At 36.1% G+C, this 24,137-nt stretch overlaps 1 protein-coding gene and 1 pseudogene across 1 annotated transcript; one reads left to right on the top strand and one right to left on the bottom strand.

The window, feature by feature from the left end:
* Positions 1-1,354: 1,354 nt before the first annotated feature.
* Positions 1,355-9,718, bottom strand: LOC133881148 (carboxyl-terminal-processing peptidase 2, chloroplastic-like; the record flags this gene model as incomplete). The annotated part of the gene is made up of 9 exons (XM_062320103.1): positions 1,355-1,507; positions 1,564-1,657; positions 1,732-1,829; positions 6,281-6,389; positions 7,113-7,154; positions 7,237-7,312; positions 7,773-7,891; positions 8,322-8,390; positions 9,504-9,718. Coding segments are annotated over 9 exons (948 nt in total), but the record flags the coding sequence as incomplete, so codon positions are not given.
* LOC133881942 (cytochrome P450 94A1-like) lies at positions 3,779-5,235 on the top strand (annotated as a pseudogene).
* Positions 9,719-24,137: the final 14,419 nt, after the last annotated feature.

Raw genomic sequence — 24,137 nt, 5'->3', positions numbered from 1 at the left:
TATCCCAAACAAGGATCTATTATGAAACCTCAATAAAAAAAATTTAGTTACCCCATTGTCCAAGACAGACAGTCGCCCTGCAATAATATTTTCTGAGAGCAAAATTTGTATTGGTTCACTTCTGCTTCAGGATTGACTTCGTCCGATGTGTTTAACATTTCAATATATTTGCTTTTTGGTCAGTGCAGATGTTCAGATCCTATGGTTGGACACTTCCACCCATTATCTTATCTTGGCTGCTAGATACAGGTCCAAAAGCTTTTCTTATGGCATTAGTGCTTCCCCTTGGTCAGTCAGCCCTGTCTCTGGCATTTGAGAAGTTGTGGCCAAAACGCAAGTCCAGGATGAGGAGGAAACCATCTGCCAGCACTGTAAGTAGTGTTGAAACGGAGGCAGAATAACAAGGTGAATCTCAGGAAACTGGAAAGGGAAAGGTGGGATATCAATCGTGGGTAGCAGGCAATGATGGTCCGGTTTCGAACGGTGGCCAAGATGCACCAAATTTTGGTGGCTGGGATGATCTAGATAGATCTGGATTCGCACAGAAAGCATATCCAATGACTGGTGGGTCACGGCAGACAACGGAGAAGAGAAAGTTGAGTCGGAGGGAGAGAAAAAGTGACACTCCTCTGCTCTTGAGATTGTTGATTGCTGTTTTCCCATTTTTGGGTTCTTGGACTAAGATGCTATAGTGATTCCTACTAAGCACCCTTGAACTCCGGGTTGATTGGTTTTGCCTGCAAGTACTGAGATTGAGTCCCTAAATTTAGGGGCCAATTGGTTCCTCTTCTTATCTTCGTCCTCAGTTAAGCGTGCAAATCCCATGATGGGTTTTGGTGATCGAGCCAATCTGTTCCTGTGAGGTGATGAGGCTTTCTCAGAAGGGTTCTTTCGTTAATCTCATTGCAGACGGTCCAACTATAATCTCCTGTGATCCGCTACAATTTGGTTCCATACATGGTGTAGAATTTGACATTTACTTTGAAAGAAAAAGTGATGGTAGAACAATGGATTAGAGTTGTTTTAGCATTTCATATATCGCTTATATATATCTATAGCTTTTGCTTCTCTGTTTTTTCTTTTTCAATTTTTTCTTATAACCTAATACGCCTATGGTAATTTTTTTTTTTTTTTGGGAGTTTTATGTTCTTCTAAAAAGAATTTATACAGATGCAATGCAGGTGGCAGCATTGTATGAGTCTAGAACTATAAGATTATCATCAAAGAAAGTCTACTTTTCCTTTTATACCTGGATTGTTCCCCTTGATAAATTTACACTTTATAATTGAATGAACCTCCAAAATTAAGTTAAACCTACATTTTACAAAGAATTCCGTCATACTCCCCCAAGCAATGTGCAATGAAATATCCAAATATTTTGTCATCTCGCAAATAGCTGGACTCTGTTCACATAGCAAGCAGATGCAGGGTCTTGGAGGAAGCTACAAAATCCCTCCTCGTCCTTTGGAAATGAAGTGGGTAAAGGATGGTCAGGAATTACACCAACCTGTATAGAGACATGTTGAGGAAAAATAGATGAGAGAGAGAGAGGCAGTAGCAGACCTTATCAATATCTGTATGAGCAGGTGTCTCATAACGAGCAACAGTAACAGCCAAGTCAGAGCCATCAGATAGCTCAAAAATTGACTGAATCTTGCTGCAGAGGGGGGTAGATAGCTCTTGTAATTTATGATCTTATTCAAATTTAGCGTCTGAAGTAAAAGTCATTACCCTTTCCCATATGTGGGTTCTCCAAATAACACAGTGCATTTATTGTCTTTCAGTGCACCGGCTAAGATTTCACTTGCAATGGCAGTTCCTTTGTTAACCTAATGGAAGTTCAGTAGAGGGTATTATCAGCCTTTTTTTCACCATAAATTGGATTATTAAATCCTTAGAAGATAAAGTTCCACTCCACGCACGCACATACCCAAATGATACAAATGGAAAATTGAAAATAAGGGACTTGAACAAATCCAGAAATTAATTACAGCCATGGAAATGTATGGCGAGAATCTAGAGTGAAGTATGGAAATTGGAAACCAATTGCTGGAAAGGTTTATCTTAATAAGACATAGGGGAATATACACTTAGCCCCCCTTCCCCTTGATGAGTGTCAAATATTGTATATTTAGACTCCTTAGTTTGCATGAGTTAAGCCTTTAGCTTTGTTATTTTATGATATATTTTGTTAGTTTTGGTGCTTTAGCATTTTGTAAGTCATTAAGTGAAAAATAGAGGTTTTGAGGCAAAAAGGCTGAAAATTCGGATTCTAAGACAATGAGCTCGAGCGCAGCTCTGTTGGGCTTGAGCGCACTATCCCTCCGCAGCCATCAGCACACTAGGAGCGCCGCATAGCAGTCATCCAAGCCCGAGTGAGCTTGAGCGCAGCACTGCTGAGCTCGAGCGCACCCTGCAGAACTGGCAAAAATGCAGACTTGTACTAGAACTCCAATCATACCATTTCTTTTCACAAAAGCACTTCTCTCTCTGATTTTCGCAGCAGAACACGCTGGTTTTGTGACTTTGGTTGTCTCTTGCAAGAGAGGAACCCTAGAGGGGGGGTAGATGAGTCTTTCTACATGGCCTTCAATCCCTATTGCTCCTCTATAAAGCTCTCCTTTAAAAATGAATGAATTGGGCAGTAGGTTTAGGCCATTTTCTCTTTTGTAATAGCTTAGTTTCATAAACTCTTTACATTTTGTAGCTCTTTTCTTTAAGTCTTCTTTAAGTTCATGTTATTTCTACAAGTTTTTGTAGTATTTTTAGTCATGGTAGGCTAAAACCCTCAACTAAGGTTGATGATGAAGCCTCATTATTGATAACACTCATACTCTTATTATGCTATTTGTACATTCAAACTTTTATTGACATGTTATTCAAGTTTCATTTTCTTTATTGCTTATGCTTTAGAGTGAATGTGTGTTTATTGAAGTGGAAGGGCTTTTAATGTGTTGCAACCAATAGGTACATAGAGTTGTCGATTTGAAAGAGGGTATCCATTGTGATTTGTTCATTGAATGGGTACAATAGATGATTTAATTTCAAATGGGTACTCTTTGTGATCTAAGTTGGATTCATTAAATAGTCCTAACACGTGCTTAAGTACTTGAATGACAATACAAAGTTTAAATGTTCTTTGGATATTTAAATAGAAAGCAAGAGTGTGTGTTATTGAATTTGGTTTGGTGGATTCTTGAACCTTAGTTTTTTTTATAGTTAGTTTATCATCATCTTTAACTTAGTCTTTAGTTTGCATGTTTGAACCTCAACACTTTGGAACTAGGTTAAAATGAGATTAGTTAAGCAAGAACCTGATTTTTGACAATTTCTTTGTGGATTCGATCTCGCACTTGCACACACTATATTGCAAACGATTCATGCGCTTGCGAGTACTTTAAAACTCACAACACCCCCTCTTCCCCCCCCCCTCCAAAAAAAAAAAAATTACAGGCACTTAGACCTCTAAACCATACAAAGTAATGATACTCGACCCCTCCAACTAACATTTTATGGTTAACACTCTCAATCAGCATTTTTGGCAAATTGAATGAAAATTGTGTCCCGTGACTTTTTTGGACAAAAATCCCCAAAATGCTCTCTTTGATGAAGTTGCTTTGCCGAAATTACCCCCTCATTAGCAAATCAACTGGCTTTGTCTTTACAGCTCTTTTCTTTTATCTTGGAAGGTGATTCCCTTACTGTAACTTTGGCCTTACAAAAATCAGAACACACTCAAGATTGGCGTATTGCTTCCATCATCTCTAAAGCTCTATCCATGATTCCTTCTACATCTAGCTGGCTGGCTAGTCATGTCAACCGAAGTGCTAACTTTTGTGCCCATCATCTGGCAAATTGGGCCGCAACCAGACTCCATTCTGACTGCATTCCCACTCTTTCTTTCTTGTCAGGACCTTCTCCTATCTGTTTTGGAAAGGCTTCCTCCTCTTCTTTTTTAGTACTTCCTTAATTTTGTTCTCCTTGCTTTTACTTATAAAAAAAAAAAAAAAAAAAAAAAAAAAACAGAAGTGTTGATATAATTTTCTAACTCAACTAAAAGTCCAAATTACCCCTCAAGACCACTTCCGCAACTACGACAAGGGAGACTATTTCCACCAAACTCCCAAAGACTTGCTCGGCCACAGCATCTTCAATGTGGATGACGAATCCTAGAAGTTCCAAAGACACGTCGCCAGCCACGAGTTCAACACCAAGTCTCTACACAAGTTCGTTGAGATCGTCATGGATACCAAGATCTCTAATCGCCTCATCCCTATCCTCTACTCGGTTGCCGCAACCGGAACTATCCTAGACTTATAGGACATTCTTTAGAGGTTCGCCTTTGATGACATATGCAAAGTTGCTTTCGGGTTTGACCCCACCTACTTGTTGCCCTCTCTTCCACAAACCAAGTTTGCTGAAGATTTTGAAGAAAGCGTCAAGATCAACAGCGAGAGGTTCAATGTGTTAGTCCAAATCGTTTGGAAAATCAAGAAGCTATCGAATATTGGTTCCGAGAATCGCAATCTCAGGAGTTCAAGAATTCACCAATAACATAATAAGAGAAAAGAATCACGAGCTCAGAGAGAAGGCCTTGCTCGATTCCGTCGAGCTCTTGTCAAGGTTCTTGAGCTCTTGCCACTTGGATGAAAACTGTGACCGACATAGTGATAAGCTTCATACTTGTTGGGCGTGACACCACCTCCTAGGCTTTGAAATGGTATCTTTGGCTACTCTCCTAGAACCTACATGTCGAAACCGAGGTTCTGAAGGCAATCAAAGAGAAATCTGAAGCACCTATATATGACAAAGTCAAAGACATGGTGTACACTCACGCTTCTTCGTATGAAAGCATGTGGTTATACCCGCATGTCCTGACAGACACGAAGGAGCAGTGAATGATTACATTTTTCCAAATAGGACAGTGGTGAAGAAGGGGATGAGAGTGACATACATACCATACGCGATAGGGAGACCCGAGACGTTGTGGGGGTCTGTCTTGGAGGAGTTCAAGCCTGAGTAGTGGCAGGAGAGGGACAAGGCAGAGAATAGGCAATTGAGGTTGGGGTGCAGGGACGCATACACATACCCAGTGTTCTAGGCGGGGGTGAGGATTTGCTTGGGGAAGGAGATGGCGTTCTTGCTAATGAAGAGGGTGCTCGCAGAGGTTCTCAGATGGTTCGGGGTAGTGCGGGAGTGGAAGAAGGTGTGGAGCCAGAATTTGTTCCACAATAGACTTCCAAAGCGTGATATGCAGACAAGGCTTTTAGTTTGGATGATGGGTTTTTATTTTAGTTGATGGGATTGTGTGGTCTTATCTTTTTAAATATTATGGGTTTGACCTTTGCATTGGAATTGTCTATTGGCAAAGCAACTTCAGTAAATGGGGCATTTTGGGGAGTTTTTATCCAAAAAAATTCACGTACAAGTCATTTGACACAATTTCCGTCCAATATGACGAAATGTGTTAATCGTAACTGAGTGGTAGTTGGAAGGGGTCGAATGTCACTTTCTAAAGTTTGGAGATATAAGTACCAAAAACTTAACACACCTTTGTCACTTTTTGGTTGAGAGACCTAATTCAAGAGTTTTTGGCTTCTTCGGTAGATTCTGCGTCTCCCCGATGGCTTCTCTGGCTTTTCCTTTGTATTTTGGGTTTGCTTTGTATTTCGGCTTTGGTCGGCTTGGGTTTTGGGTGTCTCTCGTGGGTTTTGGGTTTATGGGTGTTTTTTTTTTTTTTTTTGGAGGGCTATTCGGGTTTGAGAGGGCTTTTACAGTTTGTTGGGATGTGGGTCTCTTGTGGATATTGGGTGTTGTGGGTGCCGTCTGGGTTTTGGATGTTGTGAGTGCTTTCTGGGTGTATTGGGTGTTGTGAGTGTTTGATGGGGTTATTTTGCTATTTTTGAGTTCTGGTTTGTAAGAGTTCTATTGTATACTACATGTGCACATAGGAACGCCTTATGCTTTTTCAATAAAATTGCATCTTACTTAACAAAAAAAGGTGAGTAAGTTTGAGGGGGCTAAGTGTATTTTTCCCATAAGACATAATATTTCAGAACTTTTTTTTTTTTTTAAAAAAAGGAAAGAAAGACAGAAAAAGAAAAAAGAATAGTAACCCACTACTGAACATACAGAGAAGAAATTGAGAATATAAGCAAACCTTGGTACCATGACTCAGTAATTCCACAAGTGTATAGCATATGCAAACATTTGCCAATATATCTCTCAAAATTAAGGATTATCATGACACAGTGGTATTTTATGATAGTCAAAAGTTTACCAGCACAGCTAAGGGTTCTGAAGCTGCTATTGCATTGCTTCCATCCGTGTCATATATATCTCGAACACCGCGGCTGTCACAAATATACACAATCACGCCTTTGTCCAACCTGAATGGGTAGTAGGTAATATGAGAACTTATTATGAAGAAATTGGAACAGATAAATTGAATTACCGACTTCATTTACTGAGGACTAAGAACCAGATAGCAAAAGGTGCTCCTAGAGATGTAACTACAATCAAGTGATCCCCCGAAGTTTGAACTTCACTGAAAATAGTCGCTTCTCAAATCTTTTAGATAAGTAACGCATACTGCTAAGTGGTAATCGAAAAAGTTGCACAATTATGATGCACCAACAGCATGCAAGAAGTCCTATCTTTTGGCCAAAAGAGAAAAACAAACATGCATTCACAGTGTGGATCTACTGTGGAACTCATATATGTAGATGTTTGTTTATTGCATTGTCAAGGATGCTTCATGAAGTCCAAACCTTTCATTTGTTTGTCCGAATGAAATCCTATGTACATCGTTTGAGACATTACCAAAAGAAATTAGCTTACTAATGGAATAAAATCTATGCAGCATGACTACAATCCAGTGAAAATAATAATTTAGTTTTACGAGAAAAAATTGTAACTGAAAACTCAATAAATATGAAATATATGAGTAAGCTTGGATACCATTAACTGTGCAGCCAAACTTATCATCATTCTTGTCCCCCATTAGAGTCAGCAAAATAATATCAATTGACATGTATAAGGCACTAAAATGAAATTGAGTACGTGTAATATGAATGGAAATTCTTTACCATTAATCCTCAGGTGTAGCTTACCAAATCTTGGCAATCTCAATTCCTTCTGGGAAAAGACCACCACTGCACCAAATTTAAGCTTTAAGAAAGCCTGGCAAAAGGCAATGCTAAAAGTGGAGAGCGTTTAAAGCTAATCACCTATGACCTATTATCTCGAAGGTCCAACACAAAGGCATTAACACTACTACTCTTTAAAGAATCAACTGCTTCCTTGACAGCGCCTACAAGGGATGCAAGCTTTCAGGATAAATTGAAGGAATTTATAATTTGAAATCTAAAAAGAATATAAGTAGTACATATACTGAAATAACTCTAAAGAATTTTACGCAACTAGAAAGACATTTGATTCCATAGCAATTACAATGCAACTTTAAAGAATCAACTGTGTTGTGTGTGTGTGTGTGTGTGTGTGTGTGAGTGAATCTGTTATCTTGGCCCATGATTCAACAGAAAATTTGACCGTAGCTTTAGAAGTCTGAAACAAAAATTTTGTGGCCAACCAAAATGAGACAAAATATTGATAATTTTTCTAGGAAATACAAGTTTTGAAGATTTCAGTATCTAAACGAGAATTAAGAAACTAAGCTCCTATGCAATATGCATGAAGATATATTTGTTCCAACTTATCTTGAGTAGCAACTGATTGAAGTGAAACTTTGAATAACAACTAGTTTTACTTACCAGATGCATTTTGGTTGAAAGATGTTAATTTGATATAACCAATCCTAGGAGAATCTTTCCCTGAACCAGGCACTTTGCATAGTCTTGATTTCACTGGATTTAGTGAAAATTTCTCCCGCCTGGAAGGCAGTAGCTGGTTATGCATAATCCTCTTTATTTGCTCAAAGAAAAAAAAAAGATTTAAAAAATGCACAAAGAAAAATTGCAAATCTTTTTCAGATCAAATGACAACTTATAAGCTCACCACTTCAGCAGTAGCTCAGTGGGTGGGGAGGGTTTGGTTAAACCTTAGGTTTGATTCCAAATGTTCTTCCCAGGCACCCAAGAAGATGACAACTCAGCCCAACAGCATATATGAAAAAATAATGATGATACAAATTTTCATATCAAAGTGAATTAGCTTAATGAAGTAAAGTAACAAGATATACATCTTTTAATACTATTATGTGATATGCATAGTTAATTTCCCCTGAAAACAAAACAAAGTTTCCTTTATTCATTAAATTAGAGAGAGAGAGAGAGAGAGAGAGAGAATGGGGGTGAACTTACGTCAAAGCTATGTGCTTTATTTCAAGTCCACTTCGAATGGTCAATTCCACTGAAGTTCCTTTGGTTCCCCTGCAATTTAATTAAAATGTTTAGGCAAACCAGTGAATAAATGAAAGGGTGAAAAACTTGGAGGAAAAGAAAACTTGAGCTTCTAAAAGAACTTCAATTAAAACAAAAACTTGTTACCTACAAAAAAACAAAAATCTTGTTTACTTATGCACTAACAACACCAATATGATGAAATAAGATGTAAAATAATCATCACAACTATCTTCATTTAAAGTGTGCGCTAGTCAGTTGCTAAACTTTTAACTGTCTGAGTTTGTCAGTAGCATAATGATGGTCTTAACCCTTCATAATGAAACTTCCATATTTTCATTTTTTAATGAATAAAAACAACCTGAAGTAAATGTTTAGATTTATCCGCACCTATGCATTTGAATCTAAAATTTCATCACTTGGTTATTTCTAGAATGAATAAAGGCTATCACGTATTCCAATATACAAGATATCAGATATGTTTTAAACTCAAATCAATTACAATTATCAACCACTATGCATCTGACCAAATAATGTTTTTGATAAGAATGCCTCAAAATCAAGAATAGATTGACGATTCAAGATTTAAAACAAACTGGAGGTTCTTAATTCTTTACAGCTTCCAGAGAGCCAAGGGACATGTATTATTTTCCAAGCAAAAAAATGGGAAGTAATCTGTTTTATAATTGTAGACATACCGTGAGATGTCACATAAACTACACAGAATATCTTGTTGAAAGGAGTTAATCATTTGGAATTTGAGTATTCATTTTGAAAGTACCCCAAAACTAATATCCAGATTCCAGTCACCTTATGGGCATTTATCAATATTGCCATTCTGGACAATATGACATGAAATTTAGGCCACTTTTGAACTGTCACCTAGTACATTTCAGTTTGCAAACCACATCAAGGAGAAGCAAACAAACAGTAAAGCACAAGAAAACACCATGAAATTTTCTGTCTACTTTTTCCCTTTTTGTGCATGACACTATGACAGTGTGTTAACCAAAGAAAGGGACTTCCGTGATAAGTTGCAACACCATGGTGGTATTGCATTTCCTTTAATTGAGCCTATGTTATTTATTGAAAAACGAAGAATAGATCTGACAGGTTAAGAGGTTGGTAATGTAAGAAACTCATTGCAACCGTTCTGCTGCATCATATATGCCTATGGTTTCTGTACTTGTATCATCAATTGCTACAATAACATCCCCAGTCAAAATCCCAGCCCTATTTGCAGGACCTCCCGGAGCAGCTGAAATAACAAGAAGTCCAGCAGCTGATCCATCAAATTGAGTAGGGTAGCCAATTGACAGCCCTACACCTGTAATAGCACCTTGAGTTCCAGACTGCCTTCAAAAGAAGATATAACAGATTTACTATCTGTATCCAAACCCAACTGAAGTATACAGTCCAACAGTCCACCTAAATTTTGTACATGGGAGTCTGTCATTCAAGCCAAAAAATGCAGTATACCAAGATGGCATGAAGATCATATATATACATATATATACATATCTACATACGTACATATATACATATATACATACACACACACACACACACACACACACACACACACACACACACACACACACACACACACACACACACACACACACATATATATATATCCAATATCATGTTATTCAATCCTTAATAATTTTCACATATCAATTTCAATCATCTCAACATAATTCTTAATTCAACACTTCACAACTCAATCACCAATACATATCTTTAATATTAATTCATCAACATATATCCTATTCACAACACAAATCTCATGCATTCTTTAATATCAATTTATCAACATATTTTATTTTCACAATACAGTTCATAATTACATATACCAAATCATCATCATAAAGTTAACATCCAATTAAACCAAACATATCAATTCATATATCTAAATTTCTAAGGTCCCTCAGTGAGTAGAATACTCACCTGCCCACGCAGATATCAAGCTTAACCAAGCTTCCTAATCAACTCTTCGCAATGTGCCACTGTAAAAACAATACCTTGTGTTAGTTTGTAATTGGCCACATTCTGTTGGACAAAATCACTTCTTTGTAATGATGCTTTTTAACGGGGATTCCGCTATTTAGAGTGCTTCCAGAAGATTCTGCACAGTCTACAAGTCAGAAAAATTGGATCCCTTGCAGCTGTTCGGACGACGTGATATACCGTCCGGACACCCAACTGTCCAAAGCATCATCCGTCCGGATGACGAGAACTTTCCGTCCGGACCTTCCTCTGTGTCGAGAAGCTTCGAACTGCTCCAGCTTGCATCCGTCCGGATGTTTCAGCAGCACGTCTAGACGACACTCAGTGTTCGACCAGCTGTGGGATTTCTTTCCAAAACACAGATATGGGAAGATCGCTGCAACTGTCCGGACTATGTGGATTCCCGTCCAGACGCGCTCATTCATAAGGCAAGTATCACATTCAAAATCTAGACGTCCGGACGCCAGTCTTCATGGTCCGGACGCGCGAGCATCAGATATGGAAATTGCGTGCATCAGATCAACCGTCCGGACGACCATTCCCTTGGTCCGGACGCGCGAAGCCTTGCTTTGGAAATTGTGTACAGCGGAAGTGCAACCGTCCGGACAACAGGGCATCACCGTTCGGATGCGACTCAAATCAAGAAAGAATTTCAGCAAAATTTGGAAAGGTGATCGCACAATTGTCCGTCCGAACGCCATATGACTACCGTCCGGACGACGCCTAGGTTTTATCAAGCCAGACACTCATTTGAACCTGCAGCCTATAAATAGAGGTCCCTAGGCTTGAGAACAGTAAGAATTCGATATTGAATTCCTTTGTGCTTAGAGAGTTATATTATAAGGTTATTGTGCTGAGTTAGTCTCTCTGAAGCCATTACTGTGTGTGTTGTTGCTGCGCATATCTGAATATATGGCCTATTTCCAAGAACAATGATGTCGGTCTTGATAGAGCCAAACTTGTTTATGCCATCTTGAAGGGAGATAAATTTTACTTCTGTACTCATGTTATGCCGAGTATGATTGAGGCTCTACCTTTTGGTGGTCTTATCACAAAGATAATAAATGCCAGGGTCAAGAATATTCTTGTTGGAGAATTGGTTATGTTCTTTCCGCGTGATTTGGAAAAGGCACTGTTCACTGTTCAGAAATCACATGCTCAACTCTAGAGATTGCATGCTTTGTTTGAGCCATATCCCCCAGTGCGAAGAGATCCTGGTGCTTTGTCTTCATCTGTTCCTTTAGTATCGATTATTGATGTAATGGGTCAACTCATACCATGATTGACATGTTATCTAGTTTGGGTTCGAGTGTTCAGGAGCTCAAACAACAGGTGGGGTGCATTAAGACTAATTTAGAATTAGAGAAATTGAATGTTCGAACAACTCTCCGCACTGTGTTACCTGAAGAGGATCAAGATCAAGGGCCCCTAATGATCTTATTGTGCCTCTGTTGTTGCATTATTTTTATGCTAAACTTGATGCTTTCTTGATTGAGTTTTAATGGGATTTTGAGTGTGACACTTTGTGATTAGTATTGTATTTTTTTTGTCCTTAACTTTGCTATGTTGTTGATTTAAACAATATATTATGTGCTTGGCATGATTTTCCTTAATTTATGATTTTTTGTTGTGACCCTTTTTTCTCTTGGTGACAAAAAAGGGGAGAGAGTTGGACTCTTAAGAGGATTTATTTTTGTCTACATGCCGCATGCAAGAGAGAGATTTGGGAGTTCTATTATAGAATTGATTTAAGATTATTGTGTTGGTTATATTTGTGAGTTCTATTATAGAACTGATATATTGTTATGAGTTATAAATTTATGAACTGTATTTTAACCATCCATATGTATCCTTATGCGTGTAATGAGTTTGTTTGAGTGTTTCAGATTGTCACTCAGGATACTGTCAATATGGTTATGGGCTATTATGGCTTGGTAGATTATGATGTGTCTTTGGGGGAATATTGTAACTCATATGTGTTTGTAATGGTTTTGTGACTAAACGGAGTTTGTTAGTTTTTATGATGGGTAGATTCAGTGTCCAAAACATGTTTTATGTTAATTTATAAAGTATTGTGTGAATATAGATTGTTTGGAGAATAGAAGTCGGGGACTTCTTTTGAGAAAATGGTAAGTATGGATATAATTACTTTGTAATGTTATAGGGTTTTATTACTTTCACGTTTAATGTTTTTATGCCTTTGTAATCTTATTACATTCTCATGAAAATTATATGCAATTCAAGAATCAACCAAACAAGAACAAAAGTTGGTGATCGCATTGGTAGTAGAATGGCAAGCTAGTGGGCTGGCTAGCGAGGCTAATGGTCCAAAGGCCTAATATATAACTTAAGCTGGGGCGAGTATAGTTGCCAACATTAAATAGGTAACTGTTCAAAGTGGGAGGTGAACAAATGTAACCGGGTTGATATTTAACCTATTAACGAGAGGTCTGAAGAAAAATTATCATAAAACTCAAACGAATTAGTCACTATGCTATACATTCATTACATGCATTCTCTCTCTCTCTCTCTCTACCTTTCTCTCTTTTTATTTCCTATGGTGACTTTTAATATTGATTTATGGGAACTTGGGAACTCACTTATTTGTCTATGTAAAAATGATAATGTCATCTTTACATAGACCATGATGCAGGAAATTAGATTGAAGGCAAAGATCATTTCGCCAATTTTGATGGTTTCTGAACCATCTTTTGGGAGCCTAATGCTTGTCTCTGAAAAGCAAGCTTTATTTTGTGCTTGTTATAGATTATTTATTTTGGTTATGTAATGTTTTTTGAGTATGTTGTATGCTTGATTTGAGTACTGCCTATGGCACGCATTTTGGTACACCTTGTGTGTACATGGTATATATATTAAAACCATGCTTAACTTATTTATATCATTTTAAGGTAAATTCAACCAGCTCTCTAGTGTTATGTTGTTTATTCCTAGTGTTAAAAAGAAAAAAAGATATTCCGCTGTGAGATTGTATCTTTGATGTAGTAGCGTCACATGAAAATCAGAGGTTTTCGCTTACGGTTTTGCTAGTTCAAAATCTAGGGCGTTACAGCCTTTCCTCACCGTCTTATCGATAGACTCTTGGATGGTAGAAGGTTATGTATGGTGTAGTTTGAAGGAAACAAAATCAAAGTCCCAAGTGAGAGAAAACTTCGAGATTTTCAAGGAAACATCACTTGGGTCAATAACAGTGAAGGAAGGAAAACATCTAGAAGGGTTCTAGGTTGATGGAGGACAAAAACTTCTTAACCAAGTTGAAGGGACGTTCTTCTCCTTTGAGAGGTAGAGAAAAAAATGAATAAATGGGTGAAAAGATTGGATTTTTATCAACTGGAATTTCCTGCAGCATCATGACAGTAACTGGGGTTTCATCTTAACTTTCTGACACTTGGCAGGTTTTGACAAGTAACGTCATGATGGGGTTTTGACGATGTCTACTAGAGGCTTTTCTAAGCTTCAACGTCACGACATCCTTCTGACGAAATCTGAAAAAATAAAATTAGACTCCTGTGCAACCTCAACCAAACAAATAACCAAATATGTAAAGCAGTAAATAGAAATAACACAGATATTTGGTTACGAAGTGAAAACTCTTTTCACCAAAGAGAAAAATCACTCTCGGGCAGCCAAACCTAGGAAATCAATTATCAGAAAAAATAGCTAATTATAAGAAGTTCATACTCACAATCCTTTGCAGTAGTCACACTCTTGAATTCTAACAAGTGCCTACTTGTCTGCCTCTCTTCTAGGCCTGTCCAGACAGTTCTTCTATTGACTTCCTTAACTGGAGCTCCTCTCCAATTAAACTTCAACGGTTGAATGATTACAACAAATAAAACTCTAAGAGAAATAGATATAAACATTTATGCCTAAATAATCTTCTTTTAGTGCACTGAAATTCTCTATAGGAATTCTTAAAGAAACACTGCCTAAAAGACCCTTTAAATAGGCTCTGGAAACCCTAAAATCAAACACGAGTTTTTAGGTGGCAGTTTCCGGACAGGTCATCACGTCTCCGAACATGTATCAGTAAGTGAATATTTTGCTGAAGCTTGTCCGAACACATTTCCCTAGTGTCCAAACATCTGCATGGAAAAGCTTCGTTGTCCATAGTCTTCACTTTCGTGTTTGGACATTCTTGCAGACAGGGACATACTGTGACTTGCGTATGCTGGGCCGTCTAGACATGTAGAGAACATGAATGAAAAATATAGACTTCTAATTTATCATGTGTGTGTGTGATCAATTGTATAACAAAATATCAAAATGCGAAATTTAAAGAAGACAGATATTTTGTTAACGAAGTGGAAACTCAGTTAAGAGAAAAGCCACTTCAAGGCAGCCAAACACAGGACAACCACTATTCAAAAAACAAAGCTAGTAACAAAGCACTCGCACTCACATACCTTATGCAGTGGTCATACCGTGCACTCTGACGTGTACCTATTCATGAATGCTTTCCAAACAGGTCTCCTACCTGAAAGGGTCTTCAATGGATTCCTTTAGCTTAGGGCTCCTCCCTGAACTAGACTTCAATGGGTTGATCAAATTACACAATAAAAACCGTAAGAGAGCTAGCAAATATCTCTGTTTCTGCCTACACACCCTATCTTAGTACAATGAAATTCCGTACCGAATTCTTAAATAATACAAGCATAGAGACTTCTATTTATAGGCTATAGAAAACCTAATACAAGTCTGATTCGGAGTTCTCTGGGCGACATCCGGACGGCAAGCAGCAACCGACTTCTTTTCATATGGTCAGATGCGTTTCTTCAATAAACGTCAGTCATCGTGTCCGGACGGTAAAACCCTAGCGTTCGGACGGTTGCTTGTAATGTTCACTATTCGCAGCCTCAAGTTTGCCGTTTGGACACCTGTGCAAACAGGTGCTCTTGGGTTTTACTGTTCGTTGGGTTGTCCAAACATCTATGCGAACATGAGTTCCCTGTGGTTGGTGTCTGCTAAGGTGTTCTGACATTCTTCGAACACTGATGGGCATCCGGATGCTTCCTCTAGGCCGTCCGGGCGGTAAGGAGGGAGCCAAATTTTGCTGAGCTGTAAATTGTGCAGAATCTTCCCGACACCCTAAAATTGTCTTTCTTGAGCTGATGACACTTATACTTGTCATATTAAGGCTTTCCATGTTAAGTAAATTAACTCTTGAAAATTCTGAAGACTCTGAAATATACAGCATCCTTGTTAAGGCAGCAGACATACGTAATAGTGATTTTATCAACAGAATGCAACCAATTAAAAACTAACAATGAACTTACTGTGACTTGCATCCCCTGGGCTGTCCGGACATGTAGGGAACATAGACTTTCTATAACTTGCTTCTAGACACGGTTGGAGGCTGTCTGGACATGCTGCAGGGAAATTTCGGAAATTAAGGCATTTAATTCTTCAGAATATTTTCTATATCATTGCTCTTGCCTTTCTTGATATATATTCTACAAAACTCTCCTTATCAGCGCTTTCCTTTCTTAAACAATATAATTGCACGAATCTTCTGAAAGTCATCTGAACGCTCTTCTAACGAAATCAGGTAGTGGCCTTTATGAGCTTCATCATCATGACGGCCTTCTGATGAAAGCACACAGAAACATTTTTACTGTTTTAGACAAGGGACGTCATGACGTGTAACATCACGAAAAAATAATTAGGGTGAAGAGTGCTATAATTTTAACCTATGATATTTGGAGTTCGAATAAGGGTATTAAATTAGACTTTTGTGGATTTTGGGTCTCACCAAATGATCAATGAGTATACCCTAACGTTTGATGCAATCCTAGCCATTAACGATTGATGGGGTAACCGAACGATCAATAGACGGTTATAACAACTTATTTTTTAGACTTCTCTACCCTTTTAAATGTGCACGTTTCAATTTTAAAGCACCTTCTCGAACCTTTCACCTCATCTCGTTATTTTCCAACTCTAGAACCTTAGATGTAACGCCCTGCTTTTACAAAAAACGTAAGTGAAAATTTTTCGATTTCCACGTGACATTACGACATCATCAGAGTTATAAATTGACAGTGGAAGATATTTTTTTCTTAACAATAACACACCAGAGCTGACTGAATTACCTCATTATATAAAAATACTAACCATTTGTTCTGATATAATAAATATATCAAAAAATAAAAACATATGTACGACATGCGGCACTAATAATATTCAGCTATTGTTTTCAACTAATACAAATTAACACATAAAAATATTACATAACAAAAGTCTTCAACGTAATTATTAGCAGTTCTTTCCTTCCTACATAAACTCGTATGTGATTGTGGTTACCACCACAATCCCATATTATAGTCTAGTGAGTCAACAATCCTCAATAACATAATAAAATACTGCATCATTTAAAAGCACACTATACAACAATAATATGACAGTTATTGATGAGTACCAAATATTGAATATTTAAACCCCTTAATTTACATTAATTAATTCTTTAGTTGTGTCTTAATCTAAAATTTTGTGTTAGATTTGTGTTTTTAATGTTTTGTAGGTTGCTAAAGGAAAACGACAGCTTTAAGGTGAAAAATGCAAAGCTTGGAAGAAAAAAGCACACTTTAAACAAACCTAGATGATGTGGTTATGTTTAACCAAATCAATGAAATGATTAAATCAGAATTTCTCTAATGGAGTCAAAATCGGATTGGATTAAATTTTAGATTCTGCACATGTTATAGTATTTTGGCCATAACTTTCTGTTCAAGAATCGTATTAAGTTGAAACTAGTGTCTTTGAAAAGTTAACTCAAAATAATACAAATCATTGTGAAATAAGATTTTCCTAATTCGGACGTATGTTATACCAAAAGTGTCCCGCAATATAAGAACGTAAATCTGGATGAATCCTATTCCGATTTGTACTAGGATTACTTCCAAATTTGACTAGGAGATTGAAGTATGATTTTTCTGGGATTTCTAGGGCTTATAGGGTTTGTTTACTCCCTATAAATAGACTGCTAAGCCTAAAAAAAAAAAAAAAGAGAGGGGGAAGCTAGAGACCATCAATATTTTCCTTTTAGTTTAGTTTTTCTTTAGGTTAGGTTTTATTTTTCATAATCATGTGTAGCTAATTTCTCAACTAAGGTTGAGAATGAAGTCTCATCGATGAAGAAAAACAATACTTCTATGTAAGTCTTTATTATCCGATTTTATTTGGTTTAATTTTTTTCAATGTTTTACTTCTTTTTCAATGTGTGGAATGATTCTTGGATATCTTTTGTGATTCAATGATTCATTTGATTATTTGAGATGATTTCACATAATTGATTGCTTGGTTTTTATTTATAAAACAATTGAATATCCCTTGTGATTTATTTAACGGATACAATCAATATTTTGATTTAAATTGGATATCTTACTGTGATTTACGGATACACTTGATGATTTGATTTAAATTGGATTTCTTTTGTGATTTGTGTAAAGAATTGATACATGAGATGATTTTGATTAAATATTTGAAGCATAGTAAAACATACCTAAGATTTTAATTATAAGAACTTCGGATTAATATTGATGAACATAGAGTATGTTGTTATGATTCGGTAGGTCTGGATTCCAAAACCTTAGTACATTTTATTTTATTTTATTTATGTTTTCTTTTATTCACCAAAATCAAACCCTTTTTGGAACTAGGTTAAGATTTAATTAGTTTAGTCATAAATTTTGTTTTCAAAACACAATTCCCTGTGAGATCGACCTCACACTTGCAATCATTTAACTGCAAACGATTTCGTGCACTTACGAGTACAATTAAAATTCACAACAGTTATATATATGCAATATCTTATTTGTTCATTTGTGCCTCGGGACTTAAATCGTTGGTCTTATTACTGATTAATGCCATAGGTCCTAAACCTTGGTCTTATTATTATTCGTGAATTACTGATCAGTGCCTGGGGACTCTCACCACCTTAGGTCTTATTAAAATCTATAGCCTAATTCAGTACTGCCTCAGGACTATACCCTTGGTCTTTACCTCAGGACTTTAACCCTCGGTCTACATGCACTAAAAAAAAATCACCTTTTCTTGACGGTTTTTTTCTAGACGGTTTTTGAAAACCGTTTAGAATTATAGTTTTACAGACTGAAAATTAATTTTCAGACTGTTTTAATAAAACCATCTGTATATTTTAATTTCCAGACGATTTTATTGTAACCGTTTGTAAATTTATAGACGATTTTAATAAAATTGTCTAGAAATTAATATTCAAATAAATTTAGAGACCATTTTTTTGAAACCGTCTGCAACATTTTTTTATTTTTTATTTTATTTTTTGTTCTGCTTTCCTTTTTTATTTTTTGTTTTCCTGTTTCTTTCTTTTTCAAACAAAACCATCTTCGAAGAACTCTTAGAGCTCTCTCCGAAAAAAACCATCTCTCTCTTAGAGCTCTCTCTCTCGTTCTTCTTCCTCTCACCAACAAGCAATTGAAGACGGGCGTCGACAGGATCTGGACAGTCGGCGGGAATGGGACACGCGACGGGATCTGTCAAACCTATGCCGGTGTACGTGCGTGGGTTTGACAGATCAGGTCGGATCCAGCCAAAACTCACGCTTGGCCAGATTTGTGGCAAGAATACAGAGAGAGGATCCGGCCAGAATAATTGGATTTTTCGGCCGGTTCTCTCTTCCTCTCTCTTTCTCTTGCCCCTCCGGCCTCCTCGTCACCACTCTCTTCCAAACCACCAGACGGATCTTTGTTTTTCTTTTTTTGGGTTTGGATTGTGTTTGTTTTATATTTTGTGTTTGTTTTGGGTTTGGAATTAATGTTTGATGGGTAGTGCGAGAGCATGGGTGAGGTGGAGAAGCTGATGGAGATGGAGATCACATACGTGCGGGCGATGGTAGGAAAAAGAAATGAAGCTTTGATTGCTATTCGTTGGACAAAAATAATAATAATAATTATTATTATATTAAAAAAATAATAATGATTATAATTTTTAATTTTTTTTTTTTAAAAAAAAATCTGGACGGTTTTGCAGTTTTGGACGGTTTGGGCCAAATTGTCCGCAATTCCAGATGGTTTGGCCCAAATCGTCCATAACCCGGATTAGCAACACATTTTCCTGGACGTTTTCAAACCGTCCAGAAAAAAATCGTCTGGACCTTTTTCTAGACAGTTTTTTGCAATTTCTGGATGGTTTCAAACCGTCCAGAATTCTTGAAATTTTTGTAGTGATGATTGATTGATGCCTTGGTACTTTCACTGGCAGTCTTTGCCTCGGGTCGTTAACCTTCGGTCTTTCTTATTAACAGTTCATATCTTCACACAGTAAAATATGCAATGACAGTTTATCAACATATTCATCATTCATGACTTAAATATACATAACATTCCACATTTATTTATGACATTAAAATACACAATATTCCAAACAAACATGTTACACACAACTCGCATACAATTAAATAAAACTGTAATCAACACATCATTAAAGACTACAACGTATCATCCCCAGTGAGTAAGAAATACTCACAGTTATTTCTTTGCTTAAGAAAAATGTTCACATAAATATTCACTGCAATATAATTTAATACCAATAATATTGAATTAGTATAATTCACTAATAAACTCATATTTAACTTATCTTCATTCCTGACTTCTAAACACTTAACTTAATTTCTCAATATTACTTTTGATCATTAAATAATATAATGTCGTTTGAACATTATAACGACATATAAAATAAATTAATTATAATGCCACATATTTCATATGGACATTATAACATCATTTACTATTAAATAATCAAAATACTATTTTACATTAAAATAGTCATTTACATAAAGATCATTTTAAAAACACTTTTAATTATAACGGCTATCTATTTATATAACAGTTATACATTATTAAATCACATAAATATTACCGTAGTATAATATCATATTTATAGATATAGCAAGTTATAATATAATTCTAATTTTATCCTTTTATAAAATTGGCAGAATAATGCCATTAATATTAATAATGCATAAAAATACTTAAAAGCATTTGGGCAGCGTAAAGACGCTTTTATAAAATATCTCATTTTTCTTCAAGCATCACAACGACGTATTTATTAATTAAATACTTCGCTTTGAAAACCTGCTTAAAAACACAACTTTGAAAACATTTAAATTTCTTTAATACTTATAATGGCGTATTTTTCTCTTTTCTTTTCTGTTTTTCTCTTCTTTTTCTTCCTTCTACTTATTTCTTTCATTTCTTCTTCTCTTTTTCTTTTCTTCTTCCTCCTCTAACTGCACCGGCCTAGAGACAGAGACAAAGTGATGGAGAGGATCCTATTTCCTTCTGTACAACTCAATCAAACAGAGAGAGAGAGAGAGAGAGAGAGTGATATATATATATATATATATATATGAGAAGTGCTTGGTTGTACACTCTCATCCCACCCTTGTCTACATGGACCAATAATATTGTTAAAAAAATCAGGGTCCCACTATACTCTCTATACTATCTCTCATATTATTGGTCCACGTAAACAAGGGTGGGATAGTGATGGGATGGAAGTGTACAACCAAGCATTTCTCTCTCTCTCTCTCTCTCTCTCTCTCTCTCTATATATATATATATATATATAAGAAGAAGTAGAAGGAAAGGAAGTGTCCATCTTCCAGTAGAGAACCGAGAGATGAGAAGAGAGCTTTCTCTTCTAATACAACCGACATACATAAGAAGAGAAAGCTGAGAACTTACCAAAGAAGAGGAGAGAGATCCTGGTTTTCGTGTGATGCATACAAACTGAGAGAGGAGAGAACTAAGAGAGAAAGAGAGAACCAAGAGAATTTGAGAGAGCTGTGCGAGAATTGTGAAGGGGTGGGTTTTTATTTATAATGAAAAATGGACGGTTGGGATGAATCCAAAACGATCGCATCTAATGGTTGGGGTTGATTGGATCGGATATTTTGGTTAAAATATCAAAATACAGGTGTTCAGGGGAGCTGTTGCCATCTGTTGAAGAATGTTGATCGATCGACTGATTTGGTCGATCGAGTGGCTGATCTGGTCGATTGATCGACCAATGACGTGGATTGATCGACCACGCGGGTCTATTGTTCAGCCTTGTTTTCTCCTATTTTAGGCTTATTAAACCATTTAATAATTTAGACCTATAAATATATCCCAAATAAATATTTAATCTTATAAATATTTATATCTAAATTGATGAATATTTATTTTATTTCTATTACTAGGTCTTAAATTAATAAATTCTATTTGAAGATATTATATTTTATATCTTAAAATTTGGGGCTCTACATTGAGAGAATGAGGAGAGAGAAGGTGGATCTTGAAGTGGATCTCCGACCGGTCAACAAGTCCCAACCAAATTATTACAAGCCAAATCTAAAATAGGTAACAATAATCTAAGATAAGCAAATCTATCTGGTTCATCAAAGGGTTACCATATAACTGATAATACTCCCAAAAGAAACCCAAAAAGTATCATGAAGTGGGTCATTGAAACCACGCCACAATTCTCGACTTAAGAGTGGGTCCAACTCCTTAAAGATCAACTTAACAGGGCGGTCCAAAGCTGGCCCCTTGGTTGGATCCCCAATATCCATCCTCAAATGGCTTAATAGCTATAAAACACAAATGTTTTACGGGTGGAAAAGATAAAATGTAATTCTACGAGAATACATAGGATTACAAGTTAGCCTAATTGTGAACCCATTTAAATAAAAAGTCATTCAATTTCCTGGACCTTAATATGCAATATTGTTCCATTAGTTTTTAAATTATTGATATAAGATATATGATAATCAAGTGAGCATATCATAGTGTACTCCACATGGCTTATCCAAGTCTTTAAACTCTTACTTGGTAGGGTTGGCGTTATCTCGAGAGACTTGTAGTACAACATCAGTGCCCTAATGTTTCTATATATCATTATCATTAGTGGCCCGACTGGATTTAAACCCTAGGGTGATCCGCACCACTAACGATTCCATCATTGTGACTAACAATCAAACATGGTTGCCCTATGGTGATGGTTGGATGGATCAAATTAAACCAACATTAAACAACAAAAAACAATCATAAAATGCTACTTGTCATGGCTTATCCTATATTCAAGCTTATTTTAATGATTAATGATTATAGACAAAAACAATTAACAATCTCAGGATTCTGTTTAATGATTATAGGCGGAAACAAGTTTTACCTATATTCAAAGTGTATCCTACAAATCTACTGGCAAACAAATTATTTTAATTTATCTATTTGTTTTCTTGATTCCCCAGTTTTAATGTTCATGCTAATGTGTCATGTATAGCCTTTTTAATTCTTGGTCGATTGAATTAAATCCACATTAAATCACAAAATAACATTTTCACTTGTCACAATTTTACCATGCCAATCGTCATAATTTTAACACTCTAAAATCCACTTGTCATGATTTTAGGCACGCTAAATTTTCTTTCTTAAGGTTTCTGCTATTATATATATATACACACAATCTGTGAGAAAACCCATAACTTTGGGCTAAAACAGAATCAACAATTTTTTTATTTTTTATTTTTAATTCTTCACCTTATATCACTGTTTTATGCAGAGACGGGTGCTTCAAGTTAACCATATGTTAGACATAACCAAAAAGCTTCTAAAAAAACCTTCTCAAAATGTTCATCATTTCCAACTTTATATGATTTCTAATTTATTCATCAGTTTGGTAGTCGGTTAATTTGGTTGATTAACCTACTTTTTTCGGAATGCAGTTGGTGAATTACTTCGGTTAAGTCAATTAAGTCGGTTAATAGGCGGTTAGTTAAGTCGGCTAAGCGGTTAATAGGCAGTCAGTTAAGTCGATAAGTCGGTTAATAGGCGATCGGTTAACATTCGGTTAACATGGGTAATGAAACGACATCATTTTGATTTTTTTAAAGGAAAAAAAGAAAAGAAAAAAGAAAAAAGAAAGATCAAATGTTTTGTTCTTACTAAAACGACGTCGTTTCGTTTTATGTCAGTTCGGTTACCGACCGACTTTCGGAACAAAATTTTATACCGACTACTGAACCGGAATTAGTCGGTAGAGTCGGTAAGCGGTTGATGGCGGTTCAGTTTATCTCGGTAAGTGGTCGGTATGCGGTAGGCGAATAATTTGTCCACCCTTGAATATGAAAAAACTCTTTGAACTAACAACCGATTTTAAAATAGTCTCTGAATTTTTAAATGTGCTAAAGTGACCCATCAAACTATCACCTTTTCCGACAATACCCTTATCCTCTAAAAAATAAAAAATAAAAAACTATTTTTTTAAACAAAAAATAATTCATAGGGACATATGAGTTCATTTTGATACTACAGAGAGTTAACTATAGATTAAGAAAACCACGGGAACTAATTTTGTATTTTTTTTTTCCCTTTTTTTTTTTACAAGAGTGACACATGTCATCATTTTATTAGTGCTGACATGGACATTAACGGAATTTGTCAAGTGTTTTGACTGCAGAAACTAAATTCTTATTTTGCATTTATCCAAAAAAAAATATGTACATTTTTTTTTTTTTGGTATTAATCCACCCTCCCCCTTTCTTTTTTTTTTTTGCTTAAAAAATAGTTTTATTATTATTATTATTTCTCTTAGAGGATAAGGGTATATCAAAAAGAAGTGGCATTTTTAGAACACGGTGATAGTTTGATAGGTCACTTTAGCACACTTAGAAATTCAGGGAGCTATTCTAAAATCAACTATTAGCTCAGGCCCACTTCATGGGCTTTTTTA

Source organism: Alnus glutinosa, chromosome 11 (assembly GCF_958979055.1).
Source record: "Alnus glutinosa chromosome 11, dhAlnGlut1.1, whole genome shotgun sequence".
NCBI classification, from domain to species: domain Eukaryota; kingdom Viridiplantae; phylum Streptophyta; class Magnoliopsida; order Fagales; family Betulaceae; genus Alnus; species Alnus glutinosa.
The sequence above is the reverse complement of the archived record's forward strand: the minus strand, read 5'-3'. Positions and strand labels throughout refer to the sequence as shown.